Raw genomic sequence first — 16554 nt, 5'->3', positions numbered from 1 at the left:
ATTTGCGCCTCACTTGTAATCTATCACTAAATGTAGCCACCAATAAGCAAGTGCTACCCAGGTTCCGAACCAAAAATAGGCCGGCTCCTAAGCTTACATTCCTGTTTTTCAAATAAAGATACCAAGAGAACAAGCAGCTATCCTTAATAAATCAACAGCAAAGAGAAAGATCAAGACAGATTGGTATAATGTTTAGCTATATATAAAACCAATTTCATCCAAATTGAACTGTCTTATTTGTCTATTTAAACACATTTGAAAAGACAATTGACTGGATTAGAATCTATCCTAATAAATCTATACAACTATGTAGTGGGTCTGTATAAAAGTGATATCCCATTAAGTACACAAGCATTAGTGTTGTGTTGTTAACCCCCAATGTGCCTTAACTAAAATAAAGTAATAAACACATAGTTAAACTATGCTCCAGCCAGCAGTGCACTACTGATCCTGCATGAATGCCAATCACTTGCCCTGTTCAGCTCAGGGTTAAAGTGTATTGCCTGAACTCACTTTATACATTTTTTCATAACCTTTTTGTACCTTTATGCCCCTTTAAACAGACATTGTAGTGGGAAATTTAAATTTGTTAGATAATGTAATATTTGCACTGCTCACTGTGGACTTATACGGGGTCCATTTACCAATGCGTGGGAGAGCAAGGTTCCTAATAAGAGACGCTGCCCATCCATGATCACCATCAGCAGGAAGCATTGAAATGCAAGTATTTATCTTTGCACAAGAGTAGGGGCTTACAGTCACCTCTGTCGGATTAGTCTAGAGTGATTTTAAACCAAAAGTTCAAAGTTGGTGGGGAGTTTAAAGGGACACTAAACCCAAAAAATTTATTTCATAATTCAGGTAGAGAATACAATTTTAAACAACATTCCAGTTTACTTCTATTATCTAATTTGCTTAATTTTTTAGATATCCTTTGTAGAAAAATAGCAATGCACATGGGTGAGCCAATCACATGAGGCATCTATGTGCAGCCACCAGTCAGCATCTACTGAGCCTATCTAGATATGCTTTTCAGCAAAGAATATCAAGAGAATGAAACAAATTCGATAATAGAAGTAAATCAGAAAGTTGTTTAAAATTGCATACTCTTTTAAACTCTTTTAAACTCTAACAACCTCTCTAATAAAGTTTGGGATTAAGGGCAATCTCCCCAAATTTATAGAGAATATATATAATCAATCTTACACAAGCCTCATAATCAATAACGATATCTCCCCTTCAATTGCATTGAACAGGGGCACGCGTCAGGGCTGTCCTCTCTCCCCACTCCTTTTTGATATAGCTATAGAACCTCTTGCAATTATGATAAGGAAATCCTTGGATGGCATAAAAGTCCGAAAACATGAAATGAAAATCGGATTGTATGCAGATGACCTACTTGTATATCTGTCTAATACTGATTCAAATATATCAAACTTTTGCGAATTACCGATCATTTCGGCACCTTCTCGGGGTATAAAGTAAATCCTTCAAAATCTGAGTTGTTTTGGCTCAGGAAAAGTGCTAGGAGTAATTCAGATCTCCCTTTTAGGGTGGTAACAGAGTCCTTTAAATATTTAGGGATTAATATTCCAACTAACATTGGAGATTTATATAAACTAAATATAACTCCGATGCTTGTTTATATAAAAGAAAGACTTAAAGTTTGGCAGAATTTACCACTGTCAATATCGGGTCGGTCAGCATTATTTAAGATGGTCCTCCTCCCTAAGCTGCTTTATGTTCTCCAGAATGTCCCAGTAATGTTACTAGAAAAAGATGTTCAATCAATGAACTCTTCAATCAGACAATTCATTTGGCAAGGGAAAAGACCTAAAATATCTTTCTTTAAATTGGCTGCGCCAAGGGAGCTCGGAGGCATAGCATTACCAAACTTGAGATTCTATAATCTATGTTTCCTAGCCCGCACAGTAGCGGATTGGATCTTCTCCAAGAATTACGTTCTAAATAACGAACTCGAATTAAGTATATGTGACCCGTTCTTACCAACAGCTTTGGTACATTCTGAGCCAAAAGATCTGCCAATAGGCATTAAAGAACTTAAAACCATAATGACCCCTCTTAAAGCATGGTATAAGTTAACTAAATCTCTCTCTATAAACAGCACAGCCTCAAAATATCTTCCCTTGATTGGAAACCCTAACTTCCAACCAGGGTTAGACTCGATGGTTTTTAATAGGTGGCATAATAATGGTCTAGATAGGGCTATATATGTATTGGATCAGGATAGAAAGTGTGTTAGGTCCTTTGAAGAGCTGAAGACCGAATTCAATCTGCCAAATAAAGATCTCTATGCCTATCTGCAGATAAGGCACTATGTTCTTGATCTTACCAAAAAGGTTGGCTGGAACTGGACTCTTGGCAAAACTGGCTAACAATAATCAAAATCGGCTCCATGTCCATCGCCCCTGGCTATTATATTCTGAGCACCAATAAAGGCACTCCCATCATGGAGAGTCTGGCCTTGGCTTGGAACGCCTCAATCCCACACAATAATATCGAGATGAAAACCCTTCAATTATCAGTGAACAAAGTAGCAGGGACCACCCTCTCTACCACTTGGCGCGATGCACATTTAAAACTTTTGCACAGGGCATACTTCACCCCAGAAAGAGGCCTCAGAGTTCAAAATCAGGAATTTAACAAATGCCCCAAATGCTCCTATCCAGCTGCAGATTTGATTCACATGTTTTGGAAATGCTAAGATAAGAAATTTTTGGAGTAAGCTAGAATACTGGCTTAAAAACAAATTAAAAATTGAAATATTAGCTTTTTCATTGTACCAGATTATACTATGTTTAAAACCTGAGGACAGGCACCAGCCTGACGAGAAATTAGTAAATCTCTCTATTTTAGCCACCAGATACTTGATCTGCAAGAAATGGAAATCGAGATCACTACCAACTATCCCTGAAATTAGGAATAATTTAAAGAAACAATGTGTATTGGAACAAAGAAACACAAACATAGATAAGGAATCTGACATACGGAATTTTTTTGATAAATGGGCACCATTTATTAAGATTTTCCCTGAGGGAGAAATTGACTATTTGATCTTTCCATTTAAGAACTCAGAGATAGTTCTGCTCGGCATCTGGTAATTCGGTGGGAGGTAGAGAGATTTGGGACATCCCCCCCCCCTTTTTTTTTTTTTTTTTCTTCTTCTTCCTCTTTTTTTCTCCTCTTCCTCTTTTTATTTTCTTTCTTTCTCTTTTTATATAAAAAAAAAATTAAAAAAACTCCAACAATGAGTAGTAAGCAAAATGGTAAATATTTGTGCCTCAGATCAACTAATTATGCATATGACCTGTTTTATATACCTTATGTATGCCTGCTATGTTGTTTTTTTGTTCTTGGTCTTGAAGTAATATGTACGATATCAAAATATTTTTCTTTTTTTCTCTTTATTATTATGGAACTTGTATTCACTGGTATAAACTGGTAAAATAAATGATATAAAAAAAAATTGCATACTCTTTGTAAATCATGAAAGAAAACAATTGGGTTTCATGTCCCTTTAAAGGGGCAGTATACACTAATTTTCATATAACTGCATGTAATAGACTACTATAAAGAATAATATGCACATATACTGATCTAAAAATCCAGTATAAAACTGTTTAAAAACTTACTTAGAAGCTTCCAGTTTAGCTCTCTTAAAAGGATAGCTGGAACACCCACTGCAAGTGGGAAATAGCAGACACTCCCCACCTCCCCCTTCCTCTGCATATAAAAAGCCTCTTTACACAAACAGGAGCAAGCTGGAGTAGGTATACATCAGTATTCTCCTAAAACTTTGGGGCTTGGTTAGGAGTCTGAGAATCAGAGAAATGTTATTTAAAAATATGCAAAACTATACATTTAAAAAAAAAAAACTGTATGGGCTATATAAACGGATCATCTACAAAACATTTATGCAAAGAAAAATCTAGTGTATAATGTCCCTTTAAGGTAAAACAGCAAGTGACTCATATTTAGGATACAACGTAAGACGGCACAGCACAGTTTGCGCTGCATGTTAGCTGCCATATAATATCAAATACAAGTAAAACCATAGATATATCAGTGAGCTGAATCTAGGAACAATTTGAAAAGTTTATGCTAAACTATATTTGTTACATAAAATAAATGACAGGTGGCTACATAAACTGAATTACATTATCTATGGTTATAGTTTCAGAACAAAAATAAATACATAATTGTTTTTCTTCTCTACGCATATTATGAGTATTATTTTGGGAAACATTTCAAATCTCAAAACTAGTTCCAAATAATATTAGAAAAAAAGTTAAATTACGTTTGGGCCTCTCTTTGCAATAAAAATTGTTGCTAGAACATAACGTTTCTAATTATAGTAAACAAAGTTCTTGTCTAACAATTCTCTGTCTGAAATTTAATGTGTTTAGCTAACTGATACATTTAAAGCAAAGAAGCAATAATAGTGTAATACAAAAAAGCCAAAGAATCAAGATTTTACTGATAGTTTAAAGGGGCCACAAAAAAAACCCTGCTGCCTTGTATTGATCCAGTCAAGTGCTTGCTTCCTACCTAAGTATGCTCTCCAACAATAAGTACCATGAGAATTAAGAAATTTAATATTGAAAGTAAATTGGAAACTTTTTAAAACGTTATGCTCTATATGAATCATAAAGAAACATTATGGATTTCATGTCCCTTTAAAGCACATCCAATGATGAGGCCCTAAAATTGCCGTGGACCTCTTGCACGCTGTGCCTAGGGATTTAGCTGTACCTTTACTGACAAAGCCAAAAGAAGCTGAAACATACATTAGGGGTTAGTTATAAAAATCCTTCATTCAGAAGAGAATTGCCTGGTATTTCAGGGCTGGGCTGTCCTTATATACTGCAGGAACGTTTTCTTCTGTGAAAGGCACATTGTTGGCAAAAAAGAGGGTGCACCCTACGTTGGTCCTAAAACATAGGACCAGCAACTGAGTACTGTCCATCCCCAGTTGAACAAATCTCTCCAGTCCATACCAACAAAGTAAATTTGATAGAAATAAATTGAAACTTTTTTTTCATTGTACACTCAATCATAAAAAAAAAATAATCAGGTTTTATGTCCCTTTAAATTTTACAGGTTTTTAAATGTCTCTATCCACAATAATCAACCCTTTGGCATTTGCTAATGTTGTAATAGGAATAATGTATCTACTACCCGAGAAACTTTATTTTTGTACAATAATATTTATCTTATTCAATATTTTTTATTTTCTGTTTTGGAATTTTCAATACTTATGAAATAAAAGCAGAAATAAATGTTTCATGTTTGCTATTCTTTATTTGTATTTGCAGTGGACCTGCAGGGTTGCCAGTAAAGGCTGCTTTGGAATTCCTATTACTGCTTTGAACGTGCTAGTTGAGGAAGTGCGGTGAGACAACAAGCTGGGAAAACTGCTGTGTAAAACACTCTAAAGATTATTGACAAAATAGACTCAGTGACATAAAATTGAGAATCTAATAATACTTGCTGGAAAGGACAAAAACACATATTAAAGTAGGAGACCACTGCTGTCTTGTGGAAAAAAGATACATCAGGTCAATAGTTTTGTTTGACCTTGGCTTGTAACACTTGTACAAAAAATGTCTGACAATAACTCAAGCAAAAAAAAAATGTCTTTGTCTAGCAAGTCATGCGTAGGTAATATAGACAATAAAAACATTTTATTTGTGGATTTTTGGAAAAAAGTAAAACTAAACATGGGTGGGAATATTGGCTTGTGCACAGAGTGTACCAGGTGAACTCAGGGACAGGTGTGGACTGAGAAGATGGGCATTAAGACCTGGAAAAAGGGCCTGGCCCTTAAAAGACGAGTCAATATAGCAGATGTGCATAATTAACAAACACATGATACCAAGACAATGCAATAGCACATAGGGGCCAATTTACCAAATGTCTGTCCGACATGATCCGCTTAGCGGATCATGTCCGACAGACATCGCTGAATGCCAACAGCATACGCTGTCGGCATTTAGCATTGCACAAGCAGTTCTAGTGAGCTGCTTGTGCAATACCGCCCCCACTAGCAGGGGGTGTCAATCAACCCGATCGTATTTGATTAGGCTGATTGCTGTTCGCCGCCTCAGAGGCGGCGGACCAGTTAAGGAGCAGCGGTCTTAAGACCGCTGCTTCTTAACTCCTGTTAAGAAGGCTCGCGTGGAAACAGTTACATTGGGGCCGATTGACCGCTTGGTAAATAGGCCCCTTAATCGGAACTTCAAATGAGCAGTAGATTTTTTTCTGACAAATTTCAATTATGTCTATTTCCACTCTTACTGCATCATGTGACAGCCATCAGCCAGTCACAAATGCATATATGTATATATTGTGAATTGTTGCACATGCTCAGTAGGAGCTGGTAACTCAAATGGCTGCATTTAGTAAGCAGCGGACGCTGCTTCGGAGCCCCAACGGAAGTTAAAAAGCAGCGGTCATAACTTATCAATAAGTAAAGAAATGAAGCCATCACATAGACAGCCAATATAATGACATTAATAGAGGGTCATTTATACAGCAGTGGTTATATTTACTACCATGAATACATTGCTAGTTTTAGATACAACTCTCCAATCCTTTACACTTTTTTTCTTACAAGTATTTTGAGCTATAAAAAATCATTACATTACTGTATTAAATTCTGAGTTTGCAGTCTACTTTCCCAGAATCCTCTTCTTTCCTCTAACGCTCAAGTCTTATTGGTGTGCTGTCACAAATTCTAGAATGAATCACTGTAATATTGCCAAATTCCATTTACATCTGACTCGCAAAGGCCAAACTAATATTAGTAGTCATGAAAAATAGTTGAATTCCCCAGCTTACTATAAAGCCGTATGCCTAAGATTGTGCTTCTATAGATATAACAAATAGAAAAAAAAAATGATTTACAAAATACAAAGTTGCAGTTTTGTATAGTCACAATTTCTAGTAGTGCATTGCTGCTCCTTAAAGGGACAGTCTACACCAGAATTGTTATTGTTTAAAAAGATAGATAATCCCTTTATTATCCATTCCCCAGTTTTGAATAACGAACACAGTTATTAATACACTTTTTACCTCTGTGATTACCTTGTATCCAGGGCCAGCTCAAGATATTGTGTTGTCTGGGTCTGATGGGTCCACTAATTTCCATGGTTGTGCCGGCCCTGCTTGTATCTAAGCCTATGCAGACTCCCAGCTTATTTCAGTTCTTTTGACAGACTTGCATTTTAGCCAATCAGTGCGGACTCATAAATAACTCCACTGAAGTGAGCACAAGGTAATCTATAAGGCACACATGAACTAGTGCTGTTGAGCTGTGAAAAACGTATTCAGTGAGCTAAGAGGGCTTAGAAATTAGCATATGAGCCTACCTAGGTTTAGCTTTCAATAAAGAATACCAAGAGAACAAAGCAAATTTGATGATGAGTAAATTGGAAACGTTTAAAATTGCATGTCCTATCTGAATCATGAGAGTTTAATTTTGACTAGACTGTCCCTTTAATCAAAGGACACCAAGAAAATAAATCCACATTTGATAACAGAACTAAACCTGGAAAGATTTTAAAAACTGTATGGTCTTTCTGACTCATTCAATGTAGATAATAAAGATAACACAAAACAAGACTTATTATGGTGACATTTTGGTGTGTGGGACTAATTTGAAATAAATGATCACTTAAAATGCTGTTCTTTGAGCTTTAAATTCTGATTTATGCTGCAAACTTTCTTAGGCAAATGTGTGCTAATTGACATTATTAGTATTTGTGTGTTTCTTCTTCAATAAATGTGATACCCATGCTCATGATCTTAAATATGAATACAGTTCAGGATTGGACATGTATTGCCAGCCTATAGATAGCTGACTAGGTTAAAGGGATATTATAATGCATGTAATTTTAAAGGGATACTGAAGTCAAATGTTTTATTTCATGATTCAGATAGAGCATGCAATTTTAAGCAACTTTCTAATTTACTCCTACTATCAATTTGTCTTCATTCTCTTGGTATCTTTATTTGAAAAAGCAGGAATGTAAGCTAACAAGGTGGCCCATTTTTGGTTCAGTACCCTGGATAGCGCTTACTGATTGGAGGCTACATTTAGTCACCAATCAACAAGCACTACCCAGGTGCTGAACCAAAGATGGGCCGGCTCTTAAGCTTACATTCCCACTTTTTCAAATAAAGATAGTAAAATAACGAAGAAAAAATGATAATAGGAGTAAATTAGAAAAGTGCTTAAAATTGCATGCTCTATCTGAATCATGAAATAAAACATTTGGAGTCAGTATCCCTTTAACACTAGTGACATTGCAAGTTTATGTGTTCAATTTCCGGTGAGAATGGATATAATTCAAGCTATTTAGTATGATTTTATTACATTATTTATAGTTATTTTTCATTCGGCCAAAACATAACTTTTACTGGTTAAATAGTAATTTGTTTATTTTATTGATAAAAATGTTACCTAAACTTCCATGACCACCACAGACCAAAACAAATTGTAACAAATTAATAAATCATTACTTTTGAAGTCACATTTTTTCCCAGAGATTTTTTTTTTTTTTAAGCAGCAGTTCAACTAATCTGGTCAAATTATTGAAAAAATATCAAATATTGTAACAGATGTGCTTTATTTTAAGAAAAGGTTCAGATCCCTATTAAAGTCATGTTTGGTTTTAAAATGAAATTCTTGTTCCTTAGTATGGGACACATTATAATGTCTATAATATAAAACATGTATAACTTTCCATTACACAATATACTGTATATTTAAACACTAATGATGTTAAACATGTTTTTAAATTATGAATTAAACAAAATAATTACATTTAAACACTCAAATTAATTTTTTCTATAATAATTATAAAACAATATATTTGAAAAATTGAAAGGTTCACCTTTATTTAAAGAGTATTCTCCCAAGGACATATTTAATGGGCACACCACCCAGCTTATTTTACTGACTACAAAGCTAAAATGTATATATAGCCCATATGGTAGTGTTTTTGTAAAAATGTATAATTTTACTTCTTTTTTAATAACATTGTGTTGATTTTCAGAATCCTAACCAAACCCCACAATGTTATATGTATACTGATGTCTACAGTCTTTTCATATGTAGGGAAGGGGGGGGGGGTGTCTGCTATTCTTGTTTACTCAGCCCCTTTCACTGGGTGTGCCAGACTACCTTTTAACAGTGCTAAACTGGGAGCTTCTAAGTAAGTTTTTAAAAGGTTTTATACTGGATATTTAGATCAGCATCTGTGCATATTCTTTATAATAGTGTCTATTACAGTTATATAACATTTGTGTATACTGTCCCTGCAGTTAGCAAACACTACACAATGCAGACTGCAAGGTATGGGTCCCTTGTTAACTATTTCATTGCTGGGCCGCTCACAAAACATGGTCTTAGAGGGTCCACTGGTCCACACCCACCCACTTTATAATGCCACTCGACTGACAAAATTGTCTGTGGAGAACAACAAAAAATTTCCTTTATTTTTTATTTATTTTTTTATAATAATTTATAATCATTTGCTGGCTAATAAAGGAAAAGAGAAACAAAACAAGTAGGCTTCTTAAACAAATCATTTAGATATATTTTTTTTCTAAAGTGAATATTTTTAAAATATGTGCATCCCATCAGTCAGAATGATGTGCTGTTTTGAAAGCTTTGCTTTATCTAATGAGTTTTCTTAATGACATTGGAGAGGCTAGCAAAATCTTTCCTTGCATTTCGCTAAGGTGCCCAACCTTAGTGATCAGATCAGTGAACTAAACCGCAAACACAAAGGTATCCATGTATGAAATGAATCAAGTTATTTCTTTCATTCATTAACATATCATATTTAAGACTCTTTAGTTATGGATGCTTCACAAAAAGGGATTTTTTTTTACTTCAATACATGTCGCTGATATTTTCCTCAACTATAGACGCACGGGGATTCCATGAGGATTTTTATTATTTAGAAATCTTTAATTTTCCATACTATAAAAAAAGCTAAATGCTTATAAGCTCTATAACATAGAAAACAGTTCTCATTTATCAAATATGATTTGTTCTCCTGGTAAATTTTCTTGAAGTATGTAGGCTATGGAGAAGCAATTCACTACTGGGAGCTAGCTGGTGATTGAAATCTGCACACATATGCCACTAATCTCCCGATGTGTTTATCTAGCTGGCATGGTTAAAAACATAGTTAAAGTCAGCTCCTGAGCAGCAAAGCACTACTTGGTCCTAGTTGAACACTAGTGAGCCAATGACGAGAGGCATATGTGCGTAGCCACCAATCACTAGCTTGCTCCCTGTAATGCATTTTTGTTTCTGAGCTTACCTAAGTATGCTTTTCGAAACAAGGATACTACAAGGACAAATGTAAATTTAATAATAGCAGTAAATTGAAAAGTCTCTTAAAATTGCACACTGAGCAAGGAAAGTTTAAATTTTTACTTTATGTTCCTTTAAATGAGTGTTTTATTATTGCACTATTATAAATGATGTATTTATTGCAAACAATAGTTGACTTTAATAAAGTCAACTCTTGAACAGCAATACACTACTAGAATTTGGATGCTGAGTCAATCAGGACAGGAATATGAGTGGTGCTGCCAATCACCACCTTTGCTCAGCTCGGGATTGGCAGTAAATTGTCTTTGCAGAGGTTAAACACATAGTTCTCTGCAAACAATAATTGCTCTAGCACATCAGAGAATTGTGTTAAAGGGATACTAAACCAAAAGTTTTTCTTTCATGATTTAGATAGAGTATGCAATTTTAAGCAACTTTCTAATTTACTCCTATTAACAATTTTTCTTTGTTCTCTTGCTATCTTTACGTGAAAATCAAGAATGTAAGTTTAGGAGCTGGCCCATTTTTGGTTCAGCACCTGGGTTGTGCTTGCTGATTGGTGTCTAAATGTAGCCACCAATCAGCAAGCGCTATCCAGTGTTCTGAACCAAAAATTGACCTGCTCCTTATCTTAGATTCTATATTTTTTAAATAAAGATAGCAAGTGAACTAAGAAAAATTGATAATAGAAGTAAATTAGAGAGTTGCTTAAAGGGATACTGAACCCAATTTTTTTTCTTTCATGATTCAGATAGAGTATACAATTTTAAGCAACTTTATAATTTACTGCTATTATCAATTTTTCTTCATTCTCTTGGTATCTTTATTTGAAATATCAGGAATGTAAGCTTACGAGCTGGCCCATTTTTGGTTCAGCAAGCAAGCGCTATCCAGGGTGCTGAACCAAAAATGGGCCGGCTCGTAAGCTTACATTCCTGCTATTTTAAATAAAGATACCAAGGGAACAAAGAAAAAATAATAATAGGATTAAATTAGAAAGTTGCTTAAAATTGCATGCTCTATCTGGATCATTACATTTGGGTTCAGTATCCTTTTAAAATGGCATGCTATATCTGAATCATAAAATACAACATTTGGGTTTAGTATCCCTTTAATGCTTCTTTCTCTCCCTTTAAAACTCACAGCTTGCTTTCTGGTAGAGAGACAATCCAATCATTCAAGGCTACAAGGTCTTATTTTAGCCCTGAGACCATGATCAGGCCTGATAGAAGTCTGATCTTATCCAAAATATTGTCACTATTATCACATTTTATCACAAGTGTTTCCTCCCAGTTTATTGGCTGCTAAAATTGTATTAGGTGTAATCTTGATTTGCTTTACAGCAATGATGGCCAACGTCATAACAAATTACAGACGCAGATGAATATTTTAGAATCCTTTAAGAGCCGCATATACATTTATGGTTATTAACACACAAATAATAATATATATCCTAAAAATGTAAATGTCCAGTGGCACAGTGAAATATTTAGCTAACAATGCAGGATACCCTCTATCTGCAATTCTCCCTGCTCTTTTGAGTTGTGCATACCATCTAAGATTTTGTGGGCGGGATCACTGCTAGTTCATGGGCATTAGTGGGTGTGGCCAAGTCATGGTGTAGTAGGAAAGGGCGTTTCCTGAGCTGAGCTGGGACAATTCCTGAAAACCATCATTAATGCCCTGGTAAAGAAATTTCAGGTGGGAAGATTCCAGACCTCCCACCCTATGATAATCCTGCAGGATTTGGGATGGTTGGTAGGTCAGGTTGTGGCAAGCTTGCTTGCCCACCCACCAGAAATCCCCAAAGCACACATTTTTAGTTCCTCTTTATCCGTGGTCACAAATAATTTAACAAACATTCTTAGTTCTGTTTTTCCAAGGCCACAATATCTAGTGAAAAGTTGTCCATCTCTACTTTAAAGTTTAAAATAAAATAAAAGGGACACAAACACTAAATACATTTCATGCACCTTCCTCTAATATTGGTTGCCGCCATTTTGGAACCTAGGGTACACTGCAGGTATCTGAAGGAGAGTTGCTGCACATGTGCAAAAAGGTCAGCACCAGAATGTAGTGAAAGACAAATTTCAACATGGCGTCACCCATGACTAAAGGGAGGCGGGAATAACCTCAATACTATGCTTATAAAATGTATATAGTGTTTAATGTCCCTTTAAAAAACAACTTTATTTTATAAAATAATCTTACCTCTTCAAGTACATCCGCTAATTTACTAAGAATTTCTTCAGGAAGGCTCTTGAATGTTGGAACACTGTAAATAAAACAAAAACAAAAATAATAGAATTACTTATACTTTCTAATGCATAAAAATGAGTAAATGAACATAAAATATTGTTTTATAGTTTTGTCAGTCAAAGCTGCCTTTACAGACAAACTTTCCAAATTGAATCTATTGAAGTTCATGCGTGAAGCAGTTCTGCTTGTATCATTTAATCTCTCGGAATAATTCTTACTGGCTTGAAGTATGTCTATTGTTAATGTCATGCTAGACTCAGCTGGAAGGGATTTTGATAAACAAAGGCAATAAACTTGCTCTAAATCATCAAAGATCCTCTTAAATCCCATGGACATACAGACATATCTTTAAAAACAAAAGAAAAAAGGATAAAGCTGAAATAAAAAAAAAGCGACAATGCATCAAAACAATTATATTCCTAACAGTTAGCGCAGCATATTTTCTGTATGTGATATTTAGGCATAATTGGGTTATGTCTAATGATCCCCAAAGATTACCTTTTGGAAAAGTGTATGGGTGTATTTCAATTTGATATATAAGCATTTTTACAATATTCTTCCATTAGCAAAAATGTTTCTAGTAAAAGTTATTGCTGTTTTAAAGCAGCATACGCACATATCCTGTGAGAGCTGTGCACCCGTATTCAAACACCGGGGGGTCGATCCAATATAAATCGTCGCCCGCAAAAGCCGGCGACGCCAATATTTGCGCGGATTTGGTATCACATATACGGCGTAACCTAGAAGTTACGCCCGTATATTTCTGCCGTCGCCCGCAGTTTTTTGGGCCATAGGCAGGTATACCAAACCCGCGCAGTTTGGTATCCAATATGCAGCGTAAGGACTTACGTGGCGAAAATGGAGAAAACTTACTCCATTTTCACCTCGCCACAAAAAGCAGCCGTAAGAAGCCTTACGCTGACTATTGGAGCCCCGTAACTCCCTAAACTAACTAGAAAATAAACCTAACACCTAACGCATGCGCAATGTCTATCTCCCTGTCAACCGCGATCTGCTAAAATAAACCTAACACCTAACGCATGCGCAATGTCTATCTCCCTGTCAACCGCGATCCCCCCCCCCCCCCCCCGAAATCCCTAATAAAGTTATTACCCCCTAAACCGCCGCTCCCGGACCCCGCCGCCATCTACATAAACTAACCCCCTACTGTGAGCCTCTAAAACCGCCGCCATCTACCTTATCTATCCCCTAATCTGACCCCTTACACCGCCGCCACCTATATAAAAATTATTAACCCCTAATGTAAGCCCCTTACACCGCCGCCATCTCTATTAAAATGATTAACCCCTAATTTAATCTACCTACCCCGCCACCAGCTATATTATCTATATTAACCCTAAGTATATTATAGTTAATATAGGTATTACATTATATATATTAACTATATTAACCCTAATTATATTAGGGTTAATATAGTTAATATAGTTACTATAGTATTTATATTAACTATATTAACTCTATCTAACCCTAACTAAATTTAGATTAAATTAATCTAATTCATTTATAAACTAAAATATTCCTATTTAAATCTAAATACTTACCTATAAAATAAACCCTAAGATAGCTACAATATAATTAATAATTACATTGTAGCTATGTTAGGGTTAATATTTATTTTACAGGTAAATTGTTAATTATTTTAACTAGGTATAATAGATATTAAATAGTTATTAACTATTTAATATCTACCTAGTTAAAATAATTACCCAATTACCTGTAAAATAAATCCTAACCTAAGTTACAAATACACCTACACTATCAATAAATTAAATAAACTACAAACATCTATCTAAAAATACAATTAAATTAACTAAACTAAATTACAAAAAAAAACAAACACTAAATTACAAAAAATAAAAAAAAGATTACAAGATATTTAAGCTAATTACACCTATTCTAAGCCCCCTAATAAAATAATAAACCCCCAAAATAAAAAAAATTCCCTGCCCTATTCTAAATTCAACAAATTTCAAAGCTCTTTACCTTACCAGCCCTTAAAAGGGCCTTTTGTGGGGCATGCCCCAAAGAATTCAGCTCTTTTGCATACAACAAATACAATACCCCCCCCCCATTACAACCCACCACCCACATACCCCTATTCTAAACCCACCCAAACCCCCCTTAAAAAAGCCTAACACTACCCCCCTGAAGATCTCCCTACCTTGTCTTCACCACACCGGGCCGAACTCCTGATCCAATCCGGGCGATGTCTTCCTCCAAGCGGCAAAGAAGAATTCTTCCTCCGGCGATGTCATCCTCCAAGCGGCAAAGAAGAATTCTTCCTCCGGCGACGTCTTCCTCCAAGCGGCAGCAAAGTCTTCATTCTTCCGGCGGCATCTTCAATCTTCTTTCTTCGCTCCGCCGCCGCGGAGCATCCATCCCGGCCGACTGCTGAACTTGGAATGAGGTACCTTTAAATGACGTCATACAAGATGGCGTCCGCCGAAGTCCGATTGGCTGATAGGATTCTATCAGCCAATCGGAATTAAGTTAAAAAAATCTGATTGGCTGATTGAATCAGCCAATCAGATTCAAGTTCAATCCGATTGGCTGATCCAATCAGCCAATCAGATTGAGCTCGCATTCTATTGGCTGTTCCGATCAGCCAATAGAATGCGAGCTCAATCTGATTGGCTGATTGGATCAGCCAATCGGATTGAACTTGAATCTGATTGGCTGATTCAATCAGCCAATCAGATTTTTTTAACTTAATTCCGATTGGCTGATAGAATCCTATCAGCCAATCGGAATTCGGTGGACGCCATCTTGGATGACGTCATTTAAAGGTACCTCATTCCAAGTTCAGCAGTCGGCCGGGATGGATGCTCCGCGGCGGCGGAGCGAAGAAAGAAGATGCCGCCGGAAGAATGAAGACTTTGCTGCCGCTTGGAGGAAGACGTCGCCGGAGGAAGAATTCTTCTTTGCCGCTTGGAGGAAGACATCGCCCGGATCGGATCAGGAGTTCGGCCCGGTGTGGTGAAGACAAGGTAGGGAGATCTTCAGGGGGGTAGTGTTAGGCTTTTTTAAGGGGGGTTTGGGTGGGTTTAGAATAGGGGTATGTGGGTGGTGGGTTGTAATGGGGGGGGGGTATTGTATTTGTTGTATGCAAAAGAGCTGAATTCTTTGGGGCATGCCCCACAAAAGGCCCTTTTAAGGGCTGGTAAGGTAAAGAGCTTTGAAATTTGTTGAATTTAGAATAGGGCAGGGAATTTTTTTTATTTTGGGGGTTTATTATTTTATTAGGGGGCTTAGAATAGGTGTAATTAGCTTAAATATCTTGTAATCTTTTTTTTATTTTTTGTAATTTAGTGTTTGTTTTTGTAATTTAGTTTAGTTAATTTAATTGTATTTTTAGATAGATGTTTGTAGTTTATTTAATTTATTGATAGTGTAGGTGTATTTGTAACTTAGGTTAGGATTTATTTTACAGGTAATTGGGTAATTATTTTAACTAGGTAGATATTAAATAGTTAATAACTATTTAATATCTATTATACCTAGTTAAAATAATTAACAATTTACCTGTAAAATAAATATTAACCCTAACATAGCTACAATGTAATTATTAATTATATTGTAGCTATCTTAGGGTTTATTTTATAGGTAAGTATTTAGATTTAAATAGGAATATTTTAGTTTATAAATGAATTAGATTAATTTAATCTAAATTTAGTTAGGGTTAGATAGAGTTAATATAGTTAATATAAATACTATAGTAACTATATTAACTATATTAACCCTAATATAATTAGGGTTAATATAGTTAATATATATAATGTAATACCTATATTAACTATAATATACTTAGGGTTAATATAGATAATATAGCTGGCGGCGGGGTAGGTAGATTAAATTAGGGGTTAATCATTTTAATAGAGATGGCGGCGGTGTAAGGGGCTTAC

The 16554-nt window shown here is 35.6% G+C and overlaps 1 protein-coding gene across 2 annotated transcripts in view; it reads right to left on the bottom strand.

Moving 5' to 3' along the window:
- The window catches only part of PRKG1 (protein kinase cGMP-dependent 1), a 1360211-nt gene that overhangs the window by 302215 nt on the left and 1041442 nt on the right, over window positions 1–16554 (bottom strand). For both annotated transcript variants that reach the window (XM_053692228.1, XM_053692227.1), the window contains exon 5: window positions 12584–12647. In XM_053692228.1, the coding sequence (XP_053548203.1) occupies window positions 12584–12647 (64 nt within the window). The remainder of the gene's footprint in view (window positions 1–12583; window positions 12648–16554) is intronic.

The sequence above is a fragment of the Bombina bombina genome, chromosome 9 (genome assembly GCF_027579735.1).
Source record: "Bombina bombina isolate aBomBom1 chromosome 9, aBomBom1.pri, whole genome shotgun sequence".
Classification (NCBI taxonomy): domain Eukaryota; kingdom Metazoa; phylum Chordata; class Amphibia; order Anura; family Bombinatoridae; genus Bombina; species Bombina bombina.
Note: the sequence above shows the minus strand (reverse complement) of the source record. Positions and strands in the feature narration are given on the sequence as shown.